The sequence below is a fragment of the Callorhinus ursinus genome, unplaced genomic scaffold (assembly GCF_003265705.2).
Source record: "Callorhinus ursinus isolate GAN/ISIS: 27379988/994484 unplaced genomic scaffold, GSC_fseal_2.0 scaffold35, whole genome shotgun sequence".
NCBI lineage: Eukaryota > Metazoa > Chordata > Mammalia > Carnivora > Otariidae > Callorhinus > Callorhinus ursinus.
Window position 1 is genome coordinate 4,349,561 of NW_027397097.1, and position 12,226 is coordinate 4,361,786.

General features: G+C 52.9%; 1 protein-coding gene across 7 annotated transcripts in view; it reads right to left on the reverse strand.

Annotated features, from left to right (window-relative positions):
• Nucleotides 1-1,627: 1,627 nt before the first annotated feature.
• The window catches only part of XRRA1 (X-ray radiation resistance associated 1), a 61,899-nt gene continuing 51,300 nt past the window's right edge, over nucleotides 1,628-12,226 (reverse strand). For 5 of the 7 annotated variants that reach the window (XM_073879710.1, XM_025894146.2, XM_025894151.2 and 2 more), the window contains 7 exons: nucleotides 9,153-9,501; nucleotides 8,442-8,557; nucleotides 6,490-6,837; nucleotides 3,716-3,914; nucleotides 2,835-2,950; nucleotides 2,518-2,623; nucleotides 1,628-2,113 (listed from right to left, as the gene is read on the reverse strand). In XM_073879710.1, the coding sequence (XP_073735811.1) occupies nucleotides 1,860-2,113; nucleotides 2,518-2,623; nucleotides 2,835-2,950; nucleotides 3,716-3,914; nucleotides 6,490-6,837; nucleotides 8,442-8,557; nucleotides 9,153-9,501 (1,488 nt within the window). In that variant the 3' untranslated portion in view covers nucleotides 1,628-1,859. The remainder of the gene's footprint in view (nucleotides 2,114-2,517; nucleotides 2,624-2,834; nucleotides 2,951-3,715; nucleotides 3,915-6,489; nucleotides 6,838-8,441; nucleotides 8,558-9,152; nucleotides 9,502-12,226) is intronic. The other 2 variants (XM_025894148.2, XM_025894149.2) reach the window with 2 other exon arrangements.

The window sequence follows — 12,226 nt, forward strand, 5'->3', positions numbered from 1 at the left end:
ATAACTGAGAAAGTTAAATAGCGTTTGGCCCGGATAGGTGTCACCTCCCTGGGATGTTCTTACGTTGGTGGAGGGCTCTGGCCTGGCCTGGCGGAGGGAGCCAATACACTCCTGAGCAAACAGCAGCGCTAGGTGTACCGAGGGACTTAGGCAGACAGCCCCAGCCCAGTGGCTAGAACTGCCTGGTAGCTTTACCAACAAAGGACGGGACAGCCTTTGGAGGGAGTGAGTTCCCTGTCAACAGGGGTGCAAGCAGGAGCTGAACGATCGGTTAGGGGACAGCAAGAGGCTTCCAGTCTCGAGGCTGGGCTAGGATGTTCCCAGGAGCCTTTCAGGCCAGAGAGCCTATGGTTGGTAAGTGTTTCTGGCTGGAAAGTGCAATCCAGTTCTCTAAGCCTGGAGCCCAGCATGGCTTACAGGGTCACTGTTGGGGCGGATTCTCCTTCCTAATGTTAGGGAAAAGGGGGTTTGGGGACCCAGGAGATCCAAGTGGTGAGTCAGCAACACACCCTGCCTGCAAGTGTCACTGCCACATAAGCCTGTACCACGTGTACCCGTCTGGGTGCCTGTGTCACTGTGATGTAACTGACACTGTAACTACATGTGCGGCCATGTGGCTGTGTGTGTGACTTGTGGGAATGCAGATGTGTGCATCTGGTATGACCGCAGCTGGCTGTAAATAGGACACTGGCCACATGTGGGAGACTGCGTGGCCAAGTAGGAGAATGAGCAGTTATTTCTATGCCCTAATAGCCTCACACTCGCAATAAGCAGACACGCCACCAGGCTTCTGTCAGACCCATGGCTGCAAGGCAAGATTCTAGCTCAAAGATCACCTTAATGGCAACTGAAGTTGGAGGAGTTTGTGCCTTGCTGAGGATCCTTAATCCTTGTGCCACTGACTCCTGGGCCCTGGGAACTGCATGCCTGCCGCCCAGGTCTGAATGCTAGATACCCCCAGGAGAGTAGCCTTAGGAGCAGAGGGAGACCATTCCCAAATGTGCATCTCTGGAGTTCAGTCCCAGTGGCCTTCTCTAGATCCATCTCTGTAGCAGGTGCTGTTTCTTGGACAGTCACAAAATGGGGCAACCCGACAGGCTACCTTGGCCAGAACCAGAGCCCAGGCTGACCTTGTACAGCCCCAGGATCCGTTCCTGAGCCGCAGTGTTTGTTTGCATATGGGACCTCAGCTGGTATCCCGGATCAGAGGACCTTAAGAAACCATGCAAGCCCTCCCCTCAGCCTGTCACGACTTTGTGGCCATCACCATCTGATAAGGAAATTCCTGATCCTCTCTCCTCCCTCCTCTCCATTTGCCCTCATCATGGGAAAAGCTGCCCAACAAAATAAAGCCTCCTTTCTGGGGCCTGGAGGACTCAGTTTTGCCCCCTACCCCAGCAACATGCACACTTTGTTGGCTGTGGATGGGTTAGTTCACTTCTTTGAGCTTTAGAGTCTGTGCTGCTTTTCTGTTCCATCAACCCCCTTGTTTTCCATCCCAGTGCTCATCACAGCTCTGTTGGACAGGTGCAACTCAGGCAGGTTTCCCAAAGGATGTGTGCATCAGCCGGGATCCTTGTCTGGCCCGGGAGGTGGGCCCGATCTACAAGAAAACATGCAGGCTACCTTGCTCTATGCACCTACTCTTTATTGCTGCCAGGCCAGGTGCTGGGTCCTGCCCAGCCTAGGGAGGGGAGGTCCTGACCAGTTCCCCACTCTCTGTGGCCAGCAGGCAAGGCCAAGCCGAGGTCTGAGGCCTGCACCTGGCCCACCTGGCCCCAAGGCACGGTCCAGGGCACGGAGCCCTGGGAGGGTGTCGGGCACAGGCGGGGCAGTGCGCATGGCCCTGTGCACAGCCCTTAGCTTTTCGAGTCGCTGGCCATGGGCTCCTGGCAGAACTCATCCATGAACTCAAGGAAGCGGCCGAACCTAGGCTGGCCCTCGCTCAGTGCTGGGCGGCCTGGGGGTGGCGCTGTGGCCCTGAACACCGTCCGCAGTGAGTAGCGCACCAGCTGCCGGTAGCGGGCCTGGAACTCCTTCAGCAGCCGCTTGGCCTCCAGGTATTGCTTCTGGTTCACCAGCCGCCGCTCAGTCCGCTGGTGCAGGACAGCTCCTGCAGGGAGAGAAGCCCAAGGGGCACCAAACTCGCTCTGGGGCCCCCCTAGCCCAAAGCAGTGGGGACTGCGTCCAGAGCGCTCCCACCCCCAAAAAGTGGGACGGAGTGAAAGGAGGATGCTACGGGGACTGAGAATGGCCTCCCCAGCTCCGGGCCGTAAGAAGCCAGCTGATTCTACCGCAGGCCTTAGTTGTGGTCTGTAACATGCTGTGTGACTCTAGGCAACTCCCTGCCTCGCTCCAGGCAGGCCTCAGCTTCTCTGTCTGCAGCGGGGGCAGGGCGGGGGCAGACGCCAAGGGCCCTCCGCCTCCTCCCGGCAGATGAGCAAACTTCCCTCTGTCTCGGGTTCTGGCCGCTGAGGACAGGGACGGGGACGGGGATGGGGACGGGCAGAGCTGTACCTAGTGGAGCCTCTGTAATGTTCTGGGGATCCCGCATGCGGACGAGGAGGTCATCCAGCAGCTGGGCTCGAGTCTTCCGTGGCGGTGGAACGGGGATCCTCTGGGCCTGACGCAAGGTAAGAGGAGCCTGTCACCCCAGTCCGGTGCTCAGCCTCTCCTGGCCTCACCTCATACAGACGCAGCAACATGCAGGAGAGCACCTGGGGGCACTGGGAAAGCACAGCCCTCAGAAGGCCGTGAGGTGACAGCCACGGCTCTACCTGGGGGCTCCCGAGGAGCCACTCACACACGCAACCAGGTGGGGTTGAACCGTGTACCCGTTTCTCCTTGGGAATGTAGTGTTTCTGAAGCGCACCCAGCCTGGGCTTGGAAGAGCAGCACAGCAGGGGGCACTTCAGCATGCGCTGCAGGGCCTGTGCATTCTTCTGGATTCCTAAGGCAGAAAGGCAAGGGTTGGGGCAAGGTACTCTTCCTCCATCTGCTGGATGCCTCCCCCAGTTTTCTCATGCCCCAGCAGCCCTGGGTGAAAGGATTTGAGAGGCCCCAAGAGGAACACACTGCCCCCATCTCTCCCTGATCTGCTGCGGTGCCAGAACCTCCATCATTCATTCAGTGAATACTCGTCCCCTGGGTGCATGGATCCTAATGGAAAAGTAGCACTAGAATGGGGAAAGGGACTGAACCCAGGGTAACCCCATTAAACACAGTGGGTTACACTGCAGGGACTGACCCCCAAGAGAGCACAGCTGAGTGCCAGTTCCTTTGAAAGCACAAGTACTGTTAACACATCAGTCTGAAATCAGGGGCTCGGAGGGAGCACTGCCCCCCTTGCCTTAAACCACAGAGAGAGGATTGGGGATGTTCAATCTGGGGCTCAGCTGGGCTGGGAAGGAGCTCAGGAATCTGGCCAGTCTGGGTAGCTGTTCATCAGACCCTTCCTGGAGACACTTTTCCAACCAGAGCAGCCAGGCCTAGACTGGCTGGAATCTCGGAACAGCCGTGGTGCCTCAAAGTCCACTGAAGGCCCAGGCCAGGGGTCCTGATATGGGAGGCTCCAAACCAGGACACCTTCAGGAGCTCTTTGACAGAGGACGACATCCTGGTCTGGAAGTGAGGCATGCCACCAGCCTTAGCTTTGCCCTGACTTGCTCTGGGCTGTGGAGAGGGCCCCCGTCTTGGAGCCATTCCCCTCACATACCCTTTGGCTCAATAAAGGCTGGATCAGGCTTGGCTGTCAGCAGCTCCTCGTAGCCATGGTACTTGCTGGGAAGGGAGGCAGTTGGGAGCTTCCTCCAAGCCCTCTTTACCTCTCTGGGAGCTGTGTGGGGTGGTCTTTGCTCTTCCTCCTTCATGGATGAATCATCCCTCTGGAGGATGGAGGAAGGCAGCTCACCCACCTGTGCCCAAAAGAAAACCAGCTTCCATTAACATGTCTAAGCATCAGCTCTGTGTGGATCCCCACCCTGGACCCCGCTAAGGGCAAGAACCAAGACCGGGTGAGAGAGGGCAGCCGTGAAAGCAGACAGTGATTGTGCACCTTGGTAAGGCCAGAGGAGAAGGGAGCACAAAGGTTCTGGGTGAGCCCAGGAAGCCCTCACCCCGCCTGCGGGGCCCGGAAGCTTCCTGGAGGAGGAAGCTCCTCCTTCCTCATGAGGCCTTAACCTGCACGAGGTCTTGAAGAAGCAGGATGGCCCCATCCCCAGGGGCTACAAGTGCTGGGGAGAGAGGCTTGCCGCAGGCCAGGAAGAGCAGGGGCCGAGCCACCCATGTAAGACCCGGCAAGGTGGATCTGGCGGTACTCTAAGTTGGTATCTTTGGGGTGTACTGTGAAGAGATGGGTGGCTGGAGCAGTAAGCAGGCCTCAGATCAGTAAGGACTTTTAAAAACCAACCTGAGGGTGTTTCTTTTGTTTTTGTTTGTATTTTCTTTATCCTCACAGCAATGGCAAAGCCACAGAGGAGTTTTAAGGGGGTGAGTGACCACTGTCTGAACTCACATTTTTAGCCTACCCTAAGGGTTTTATAAGAAACATATTTATGAGACCTGTATTTCATGTAGGGATGTTATTCATACCCTTCATGAGAGCTTGTGGCTAAGAAGAAATAGAAAATCTGAACAGATCTGTAACAAGTAGAGATCTCAACAGTTCTCACAAAGAAAAGCCAAGGGCCAGATGGCTTCACAAGTGAATTCTACTAAGCATTTGAAGAAGAATTAACACCAATCCTTCACGAACTCTTCCAAAAATTAGAAAGGGGAACACTCCCAGCTCATTCTCTCAGTTACTATCCTGAAACCAAAACTAAGGAAAGACATCACAGAAGGACAATACAGACCAATATCCCTATGAACAGAAACAGAAAAATCCTCAAAAAATACTAGCAAACCAAATTGACGACCTATAAAAAGGATTATATACCATGATCAAGTGGGACTTATTGCAGGTAGACAAGCTTGGTTAAACATCTGGAAATCAATGTGACACACCAATAGATAAAGGACGAAAACCACATGATCATTTCAGTACACACAGAAAAAGCATTTGGCAAAATCTAACACCCCTCCGTGACAAAAAAAAACCCCACTTAACTAGGGATAGAAACTTCCTCGACCAGGAAAAAAGGACATTTACGAAAAACACCCATAACTAACATCAGAATTAATGGTGAAAGACTGAAAGCTTTCTCCCTGAGATCAGGAATAAAACATGTTTGCTCTTTCTGCTTCTATTCCACACTGCACTGGAGGTCACAGCCTGGGCAATCTGGCAAGGGGAAGAAAAGCTTTTCCCATCACGGGGACTCCCAGTTGATTGTATTCCTTTGGCTCCTAGGAAGCCCAGAATTGCATTTTGGCAATATACCTCTGTTACGAGAGCAGCAGGGCAGATGAGCAGGTTAGAGTGACAGAGACCTTATTTCCTTTCCTGTCCATATTTTCCTTTCGTCCAACTTTCTCAAGCTCATTTTATTTTTTTCAAGCTCATTTTTAAATATTTACTTATACTCTGCTTTGTTCTAAAAGGTTCTGATAGAGTTCATAAAGACAGTTTTATACCGTATAAATGTGTATGTCACTCTAAGTCATCTGTGGAATAAGGGATGGATGGAGTCAGGCATAAATGTATGCATGTGCATCTTGGAAAGATCTGGCAGACTGGAGGCGTGAGATGGGAGGTGGGGAGCTGAGGAAAGGCAGTGGTACGATAGTAATGCTCGCGGGGCCCTACCAGCTCCTCCAGCCTCCTATTTCCCTTTTCCTATGTGTCACCTGTCTGCCGCCCAGACACTAAACCATCTGTGGTTTCTGCACATGCCACTTTAATTTCTGTCCTCTGTAGCCTGCTTCATGCTGTTTGCTCTGCGCAGGATGCCCTTCTGCCCATGTTTTCACCTTGTCACTGCCTACTCAGCCTGCAAAGCTCAGTTCATTAGAACCTCTTTCAGGAGCCCTCCTGGTCTGGGCAGAGGATCCTTCTTTCCCCCAGGCTCCCAGCGCCTGGGTTTCCCTTAGTCTCGGCACTGACTGCATGCATTGTTCCTGTACTCCCCCATCAGACTGAGGACATCTCGAAGGCAGGACCTTCGTCTTGGCCATCTGTATTCCCAGGACTTAGAGGCAGCATCAGAAGTGATGTGACCTTATACAGATAGGCAGAGGCAGCAGCAAACCCTTCTGAAAAACTGGTCAGAACCATGCCCCAGCCAGACCCCAGATGCTGTCTGTGCCACAGGACCATGACTTGTCTCCATGGGTATCCCTACCAGGAGCCTTGGCTCAGCGGAGCTCCCGGAGGGGCTTGCGGGGCCTGCTGGCGGGGGTGGGAGGGGGGGAGGGGGAGGGCTTCCTTCTAATTTCCGGACCTGTCTTGGACTCACTTCTGGCTGCCCACCGCAAGCCAGCTATGCCAAGGTTGTATAGGAGCCTCTGGGAGCTAGGAACAAGGCAGGGGAGCGGGGGGTGACCGGGCACCTGGGTCAAGAATATGGACTCCATGCTCCTGGTGTCCTCGTCTGACAGGTGCTCCGGGCTGAGGTGGCCAGGTCTGTTGCTGCGGTGGGACATGGTCTCTTCACTGTACACGGTGGAATCAGAGCAGATGGGAGGCAGGGGCACGAAGGTCCGGTGGGACAGGGAAAGGCCCTCCACGCCCTCGATAGGTATCTGTGACTCCAGAATACTGCTTCTGGCAGCGGAGAGCTCTTTAGTCGGCCATGCCTCAGACTCGGGGATCTCCTTTGAGGGAGACTGGACTGTGGTCACAGGGAGGTGATGGAGAATCAGAGGCCGCTTTGGCACCTTTGGGACTTGGGTTTTCACCTGTCATGGGAGAAAGGCTAGATTGGTTTGCTTCCTAATCAGAATCTCTCCTTCTGGACCTCACGGACTAAGGCTACTTGGTACCGTGATCAGGGTCCTGGATGAGGGCTCACAGCGGGGAGGGAGGGAGCCAAATCCCACTGACTGGGCATCTACAATGTGCCTGTACATGACAGATGTTGCTTGATTTACACCTTAAACTGCCCAGGAAATAATTCTCCTTATTTTATAAAAGTGGAAGCCAGGGCTCAGAGACGTAGGATGAATTGTCCGAGGTTACAGGATTATTCGGTGGCGGAGCCTGGACTGCCCGATTTCTGCCTCACTCTACATCCCTGATCATATCACTCTGGCTCTCAACAGCCTTCTTCTTCTGATCAAGGTTTAACACGGTGCCCTCGACTTTCTTCAGGGACTCCTAGGAAGACCTGGAGGAGATGGTCCTGTCTCTTATAGAAGGCCGCAGCACCAAGCCCCTTTCAGGATACTGGTCCCTATACCTTAAGTGAAGTTTCATAAGGCAAATCTCTCTCAGGGTTCAGAACCGAGGAAATAACTACTTTCCTGTTGAAATTCTCAGCTTCCTTAATTAGTGAAAGCCCGTCATTCTGGGACAGAGGATTATGTACTTAGCATTTGGCTCACTCTGATTGTGCCCCTCTCAGGCTGGCTGATGGGAAGGAGATACTCCAATCCTTAGAGGAGGCAACAAACAAGGGGAAGATGATGGAAACCTTTTGAATTTCTGTCTGTTTCTGGCTTTTAATTCTGTGCTGGTCCTCTAAGGCCTCTAGACTAGAGTTTGGCTGGACAGTGACAGGCTGCAGAGGGGGTAGGAGAATAACTGTACCGAAAGGGAACTGTAGAAAGGGAATAAGCTGGGTGGGGAATGCCCAGTCCAGCTTTTAGTTATAGGAAGGCTAAAGTTCAGGAGGGAGAAGCATTTCACAGAAATTTCTGCAATCCTTGTGATACTGTATGGCATCCCAGAAGGTAAGTCTAAGACCACCGGCTGGGGTTGGTTTGGGGGGTCAGATTGCTCTCAACATAAGGAAATGCTTCCTTATGTGTGAGATGTGTATTGTAGGCCTGGCAGCCATCCATGACTCCCACAGGTGGTTAGAACTTGCACAGGTATGGATTTGGGGGTTTATAACATATTTTTGTATCTGTTGCTTCATGCAGTCCTCTCAGCAGCTCAGGGAGGCTTGGAGTTGAGAAGCTGAAGCTCAGAGAGTGAAGCTCTTGCCCAGGTTCAGGCAGCTGTGGAAAGTGATGAAGCCGGGCTTATCCCCGGGTCTTCAGACTGATTTCTCCCCTACTTCTCCATAGCTCCTTCTCAGGGCCTCAGTTTCTCTGTCAAAGTTGGGGGTAGGATTCCATGACCTTCACAGCTTCTCCCTACTCTGGCAGCTGGGTCCCTCTGACTGTCTTGTCCCTTCTGGGTGTATCTGTGTGTAACAGACACGGAAAGGAGAAGACAATGCTAGTACCACAGACCTAACAGAAGAAATCCATGATGAGTGGGGAAGGGCACTCTCTCCCCAGGTCAGTTCACATGCAGTAAAACAGGCTCCACTTCCTCCGGGCTTGGCAGGCCTTACCTTCCTCGAGTCCTTCCGAGGCATCAAAATATGATGCTTGGCTTTTACTATCTTCTTGCTAATCAAGTGGATCCCCAGCCGCTCCTGGAGGAAGCTTTTCAGCAGTGGAGGGACCCCTGGAGCCATGATGGGGAAGATTACTATTAGCAGATATTTACTGGGGGCTTACTATGTGTCCCACACTGTTCAAACTGCCAGACATGTATTAACTTACAGTAATACATCATTATTATGTAATGAATACATCATTCTCACACCAACCCCGGGAGGTAGGTACCTATATTATTCCCATTTAATAGGTGAGGAAACTGAGGCACAGAGAGGTTAAGAAATTCGCCCAAGGCCACAAGGGTAGTGCAAAGCAAGGGTGAGAACTCTGCTGGTGTTACTCTAGGACCCAGGATTCTAAGATGCCTTCAAGGTATAGCGCTGATGCAGCACCCACTGTACCCATGACGCAGCACCCATTTCTGGACACAGCCCCTTTGAAACCTCATGCATGACCCTTTATGTTTCTCATCCCCCTCCCCTGCTCGGCCATGCCTCCCCCGTAGGCCCCTCCCCAGCTGGGAAGTAGGAAATGAGGTCACAACAGACCTGCTCTACAAAGACAGGTGTCACTTAAAGATCTCATGCAGGATCTAGCTAATTCTGTGTTCCATTCCCAGCTCTGCCTCTTTCTTGTTGTGGGACCTTGGGTAGATCATGAACCTCCCTGGTCCGCAGCATCCTTCACTGAGCATGGGGACAATGACGCCCACCTCACAAGGTTGCTGTCAGGTAAGCTGGTACATGGCAGATGGTCAGCAACATCTGTGGTTCTCTCCGTCCCCAAATGCACCATGAACCACGTCCACCCATGACCCACGGCAGAGCCCAGGGGCTCAGCATCCATGAGGTGGGGCTGAGGGTGCCCACACTGGCCCTGGGCACCGGGGTGGGGGCGCAGGTTTGTGGGCACCATACCTCGTGTATGGGCCACCAGAGGATTGTTATGAAAGATGAGCTCACAGAGCGACGGGAAAAGAGCTACTGGCAGGATGGCATCTTCCTTTGCGATCTGTAAGGAACACGGGGAAAAGCTTCAGGTTGGCACCGCCCCACCTCTGCCCAAGTGCTGCCAGGCCCCACACCGCGGGGCTACATGCTTGCTAGGGCAGGGGTAGGGCCCGGGACGTGAGGCTCCTGTACTGGACTCAGTGCTGGGCAGGGTCTGCTCCTGCGATTTCACCTGCTCACACCCACAGATCAGGATCCTGTCTGAAATTCCACATCACTGTTTCACATTTGAAAGTTAAGAATTGTTTTCTCCACACTGGAAATGTAGCCAAGACCAAGGAATGGAGATGTTGGTGACAAAATAGGAACAAGCACAAAGAGTCTGGAAGTTTGGCAGGGCAATGACTTTGACTTCAGGATACAATTTGTCTGGCACTTCACCTTCCTCAATGCAACCTCTACACACCCTGTCCGTCTGTCAACAGCACTCCTGATGGTCTCTTTCATTAAGGCCTGTTCTGGGCACTGAGCTGGGGATGGGCAGGGGGCAGGCAGTCAGGGGGTACCCATTCATCTAAGGGATAAGCCGAGCCAATGATAAGGAAGACCTCCCGGCTGTCTGGGGCCCAGAGGCTGCTCTACCCCCGTGAGGCCAACCTCTGAAGGGTGAATAATACCCAATCCTTGCTGAGCAGAGTGGCTGGAACATCCTCGGGGAGGGTGTCTATTAGCAACAGAACAGTATCAGAGGGGCCACGAGTGGGGCAGTGGCCTTTCAGATGCCTGGGCACCCTGAACATTATTGGGTTAGACTCAGGACCCGTGGAAAGCAATAAGGCCTGAGGACTGCGAGAGGGAGGGCCCTTCAGTTTGCCTTCCTCTGGAGCCCCAGTGGGTAGCACTAGATGCCCACTGGGCAATGAACCTATCCATTATCTTTCTATTCCCATCCAATCGATAAGTATTAGTGAATGCCAACATGTGTCAAGCACTAGGTTGGAAAGGAGCAAAACAGCTAGAACTCCTGCCCTCAAGGAGTGCTGCCTGGGGGGACACAGGCACTGAAGCCCTAACAGGAAGGATGGGAGCTCTGCAGCTGTAATCAGTGCCATGAGAGAGGGCGTGGGAAGTCCTTCCCTATCTCCCTGGTCCACGCAGGGAGATAGGGAAGGCTTCCCTGAGGTTTGAAGGGTGAGGAGGTAGGGACAGAACACACAGCGTAGAAACCTCTGTATTAACCGAAACTGTTCTACTTTCTGGGCACACAACCAGACTGTCTTTGTGCCTCCCAGGCAACTAGATGTGCTCATGTGACTCAGGTCATATGCAACAGGGTAGAAGGGACCATTTCTGGGCACAGCCCATTTGAAACCTCCTGAGTGACCCTCTATGCTGCTCACCCCCCTCCCGTGCTCCGACATCGACCTGCCAGATGCAGAGGAGCGAGTAAAATCCCCTTCAGGCCCTATGGGAGGACAGAGCCACAGCTGGAAGGGAGCTGGGTCTCTGCAAGATCACATGGGAGGCCCCCAGCCCACCTGGAATACCCACAGTGGATTTTGTGAAAGCAAGAAATAGACTTCTACTGCGGGAGGTCCCTGGGAATTGAAAGCGTGTGGCAGCCGCTCCCGGTGCGTGCCCCACCCAGTGTGGAGAGGAAGTGCTCCACGCAAGAAGGACCTCGCAGCGAGGAGGGGGAAAGCCAGCTGGGGGGCGGAAAGAAGGCCACTTTGATTAACAGTAGAGAGAAAATGAGGCTAGTCAGGGTCAGACAAAAGCTAGAAAGATCTTGGTCCCTGGGGACCTAATACGTGGCTTTTCAGAAATATGAGGACCTACATATGACCAGATTTGGTCACAGATTAGATATGCGTGGTGAGTAGGGACGTAAAGGAGAGAGAAATGTTAAGGACGACAGCCACATTTTGGCGTGATGGAGCTCTTCTCTAAGATCCGGGGCAATGGAAGAGCCTCAAATTTGAAGATCATTAATTCACTTTGGATACATGTACTTGAGAGGTACCTTCCAGACCTCCCAGGAGAGATTCAGGGAGGCAGTGGGTACACTGGTCTGGGGTACACAGGATACTGGTTCTGTGTTGGAACTGTAAATCTGCGAGCCACCGTTCGTGGGCAGGGGGTATGCGAAGGCATCTCAGGGAGAGAGTCTAGAGTGAGAGGAGAGGGACGGGACACGGGCCTTGAGCAGCTGGCACACCTGCTCACCAACACAAGGACGTGGCACATTCCGTCCAGGACCAGGACGTGGCACACGTCTTCTATCCAGGACCAGACGGTAAACGCTTGGGGCCTCACTGGCCACACGGGCTGTGTTGCCACTACCCCACTGTGCCGCTGTAGCACGGAAACTGCCAGAGGCAGCTCATACGTAAGTGTGATGGCTCTTTTCCAATACAACTTTAGTGATGGACTCTGAAATTTGAATTTGATATCATTTTAATGTGTCATGAAGGATTATCCTTCTTTTGATTTTTTCAACCATTTAAAAATCTAAGAATCAGTCTTAGCTTGAAGGCCACACAAAAACCAAGGTCGGCAGATAACGCCTGTGGGCCAAATCCATCCCCCCGTCCGTTTAATACAGTTTCATCAGATCACTGCTGTGCTCATCCATTTACACATTGTCCTCTGTGCTACAAGGACACGGCTGAGTAGTAGTGACAGAGTAATGTATTTATCTGGCCCTTTATAGAAAACATTTGCTGACTTTTTATCTAGACTCTAGGGAAGGAGGGAAGGAGGATGAACCTACAAAGAAGTCTAAT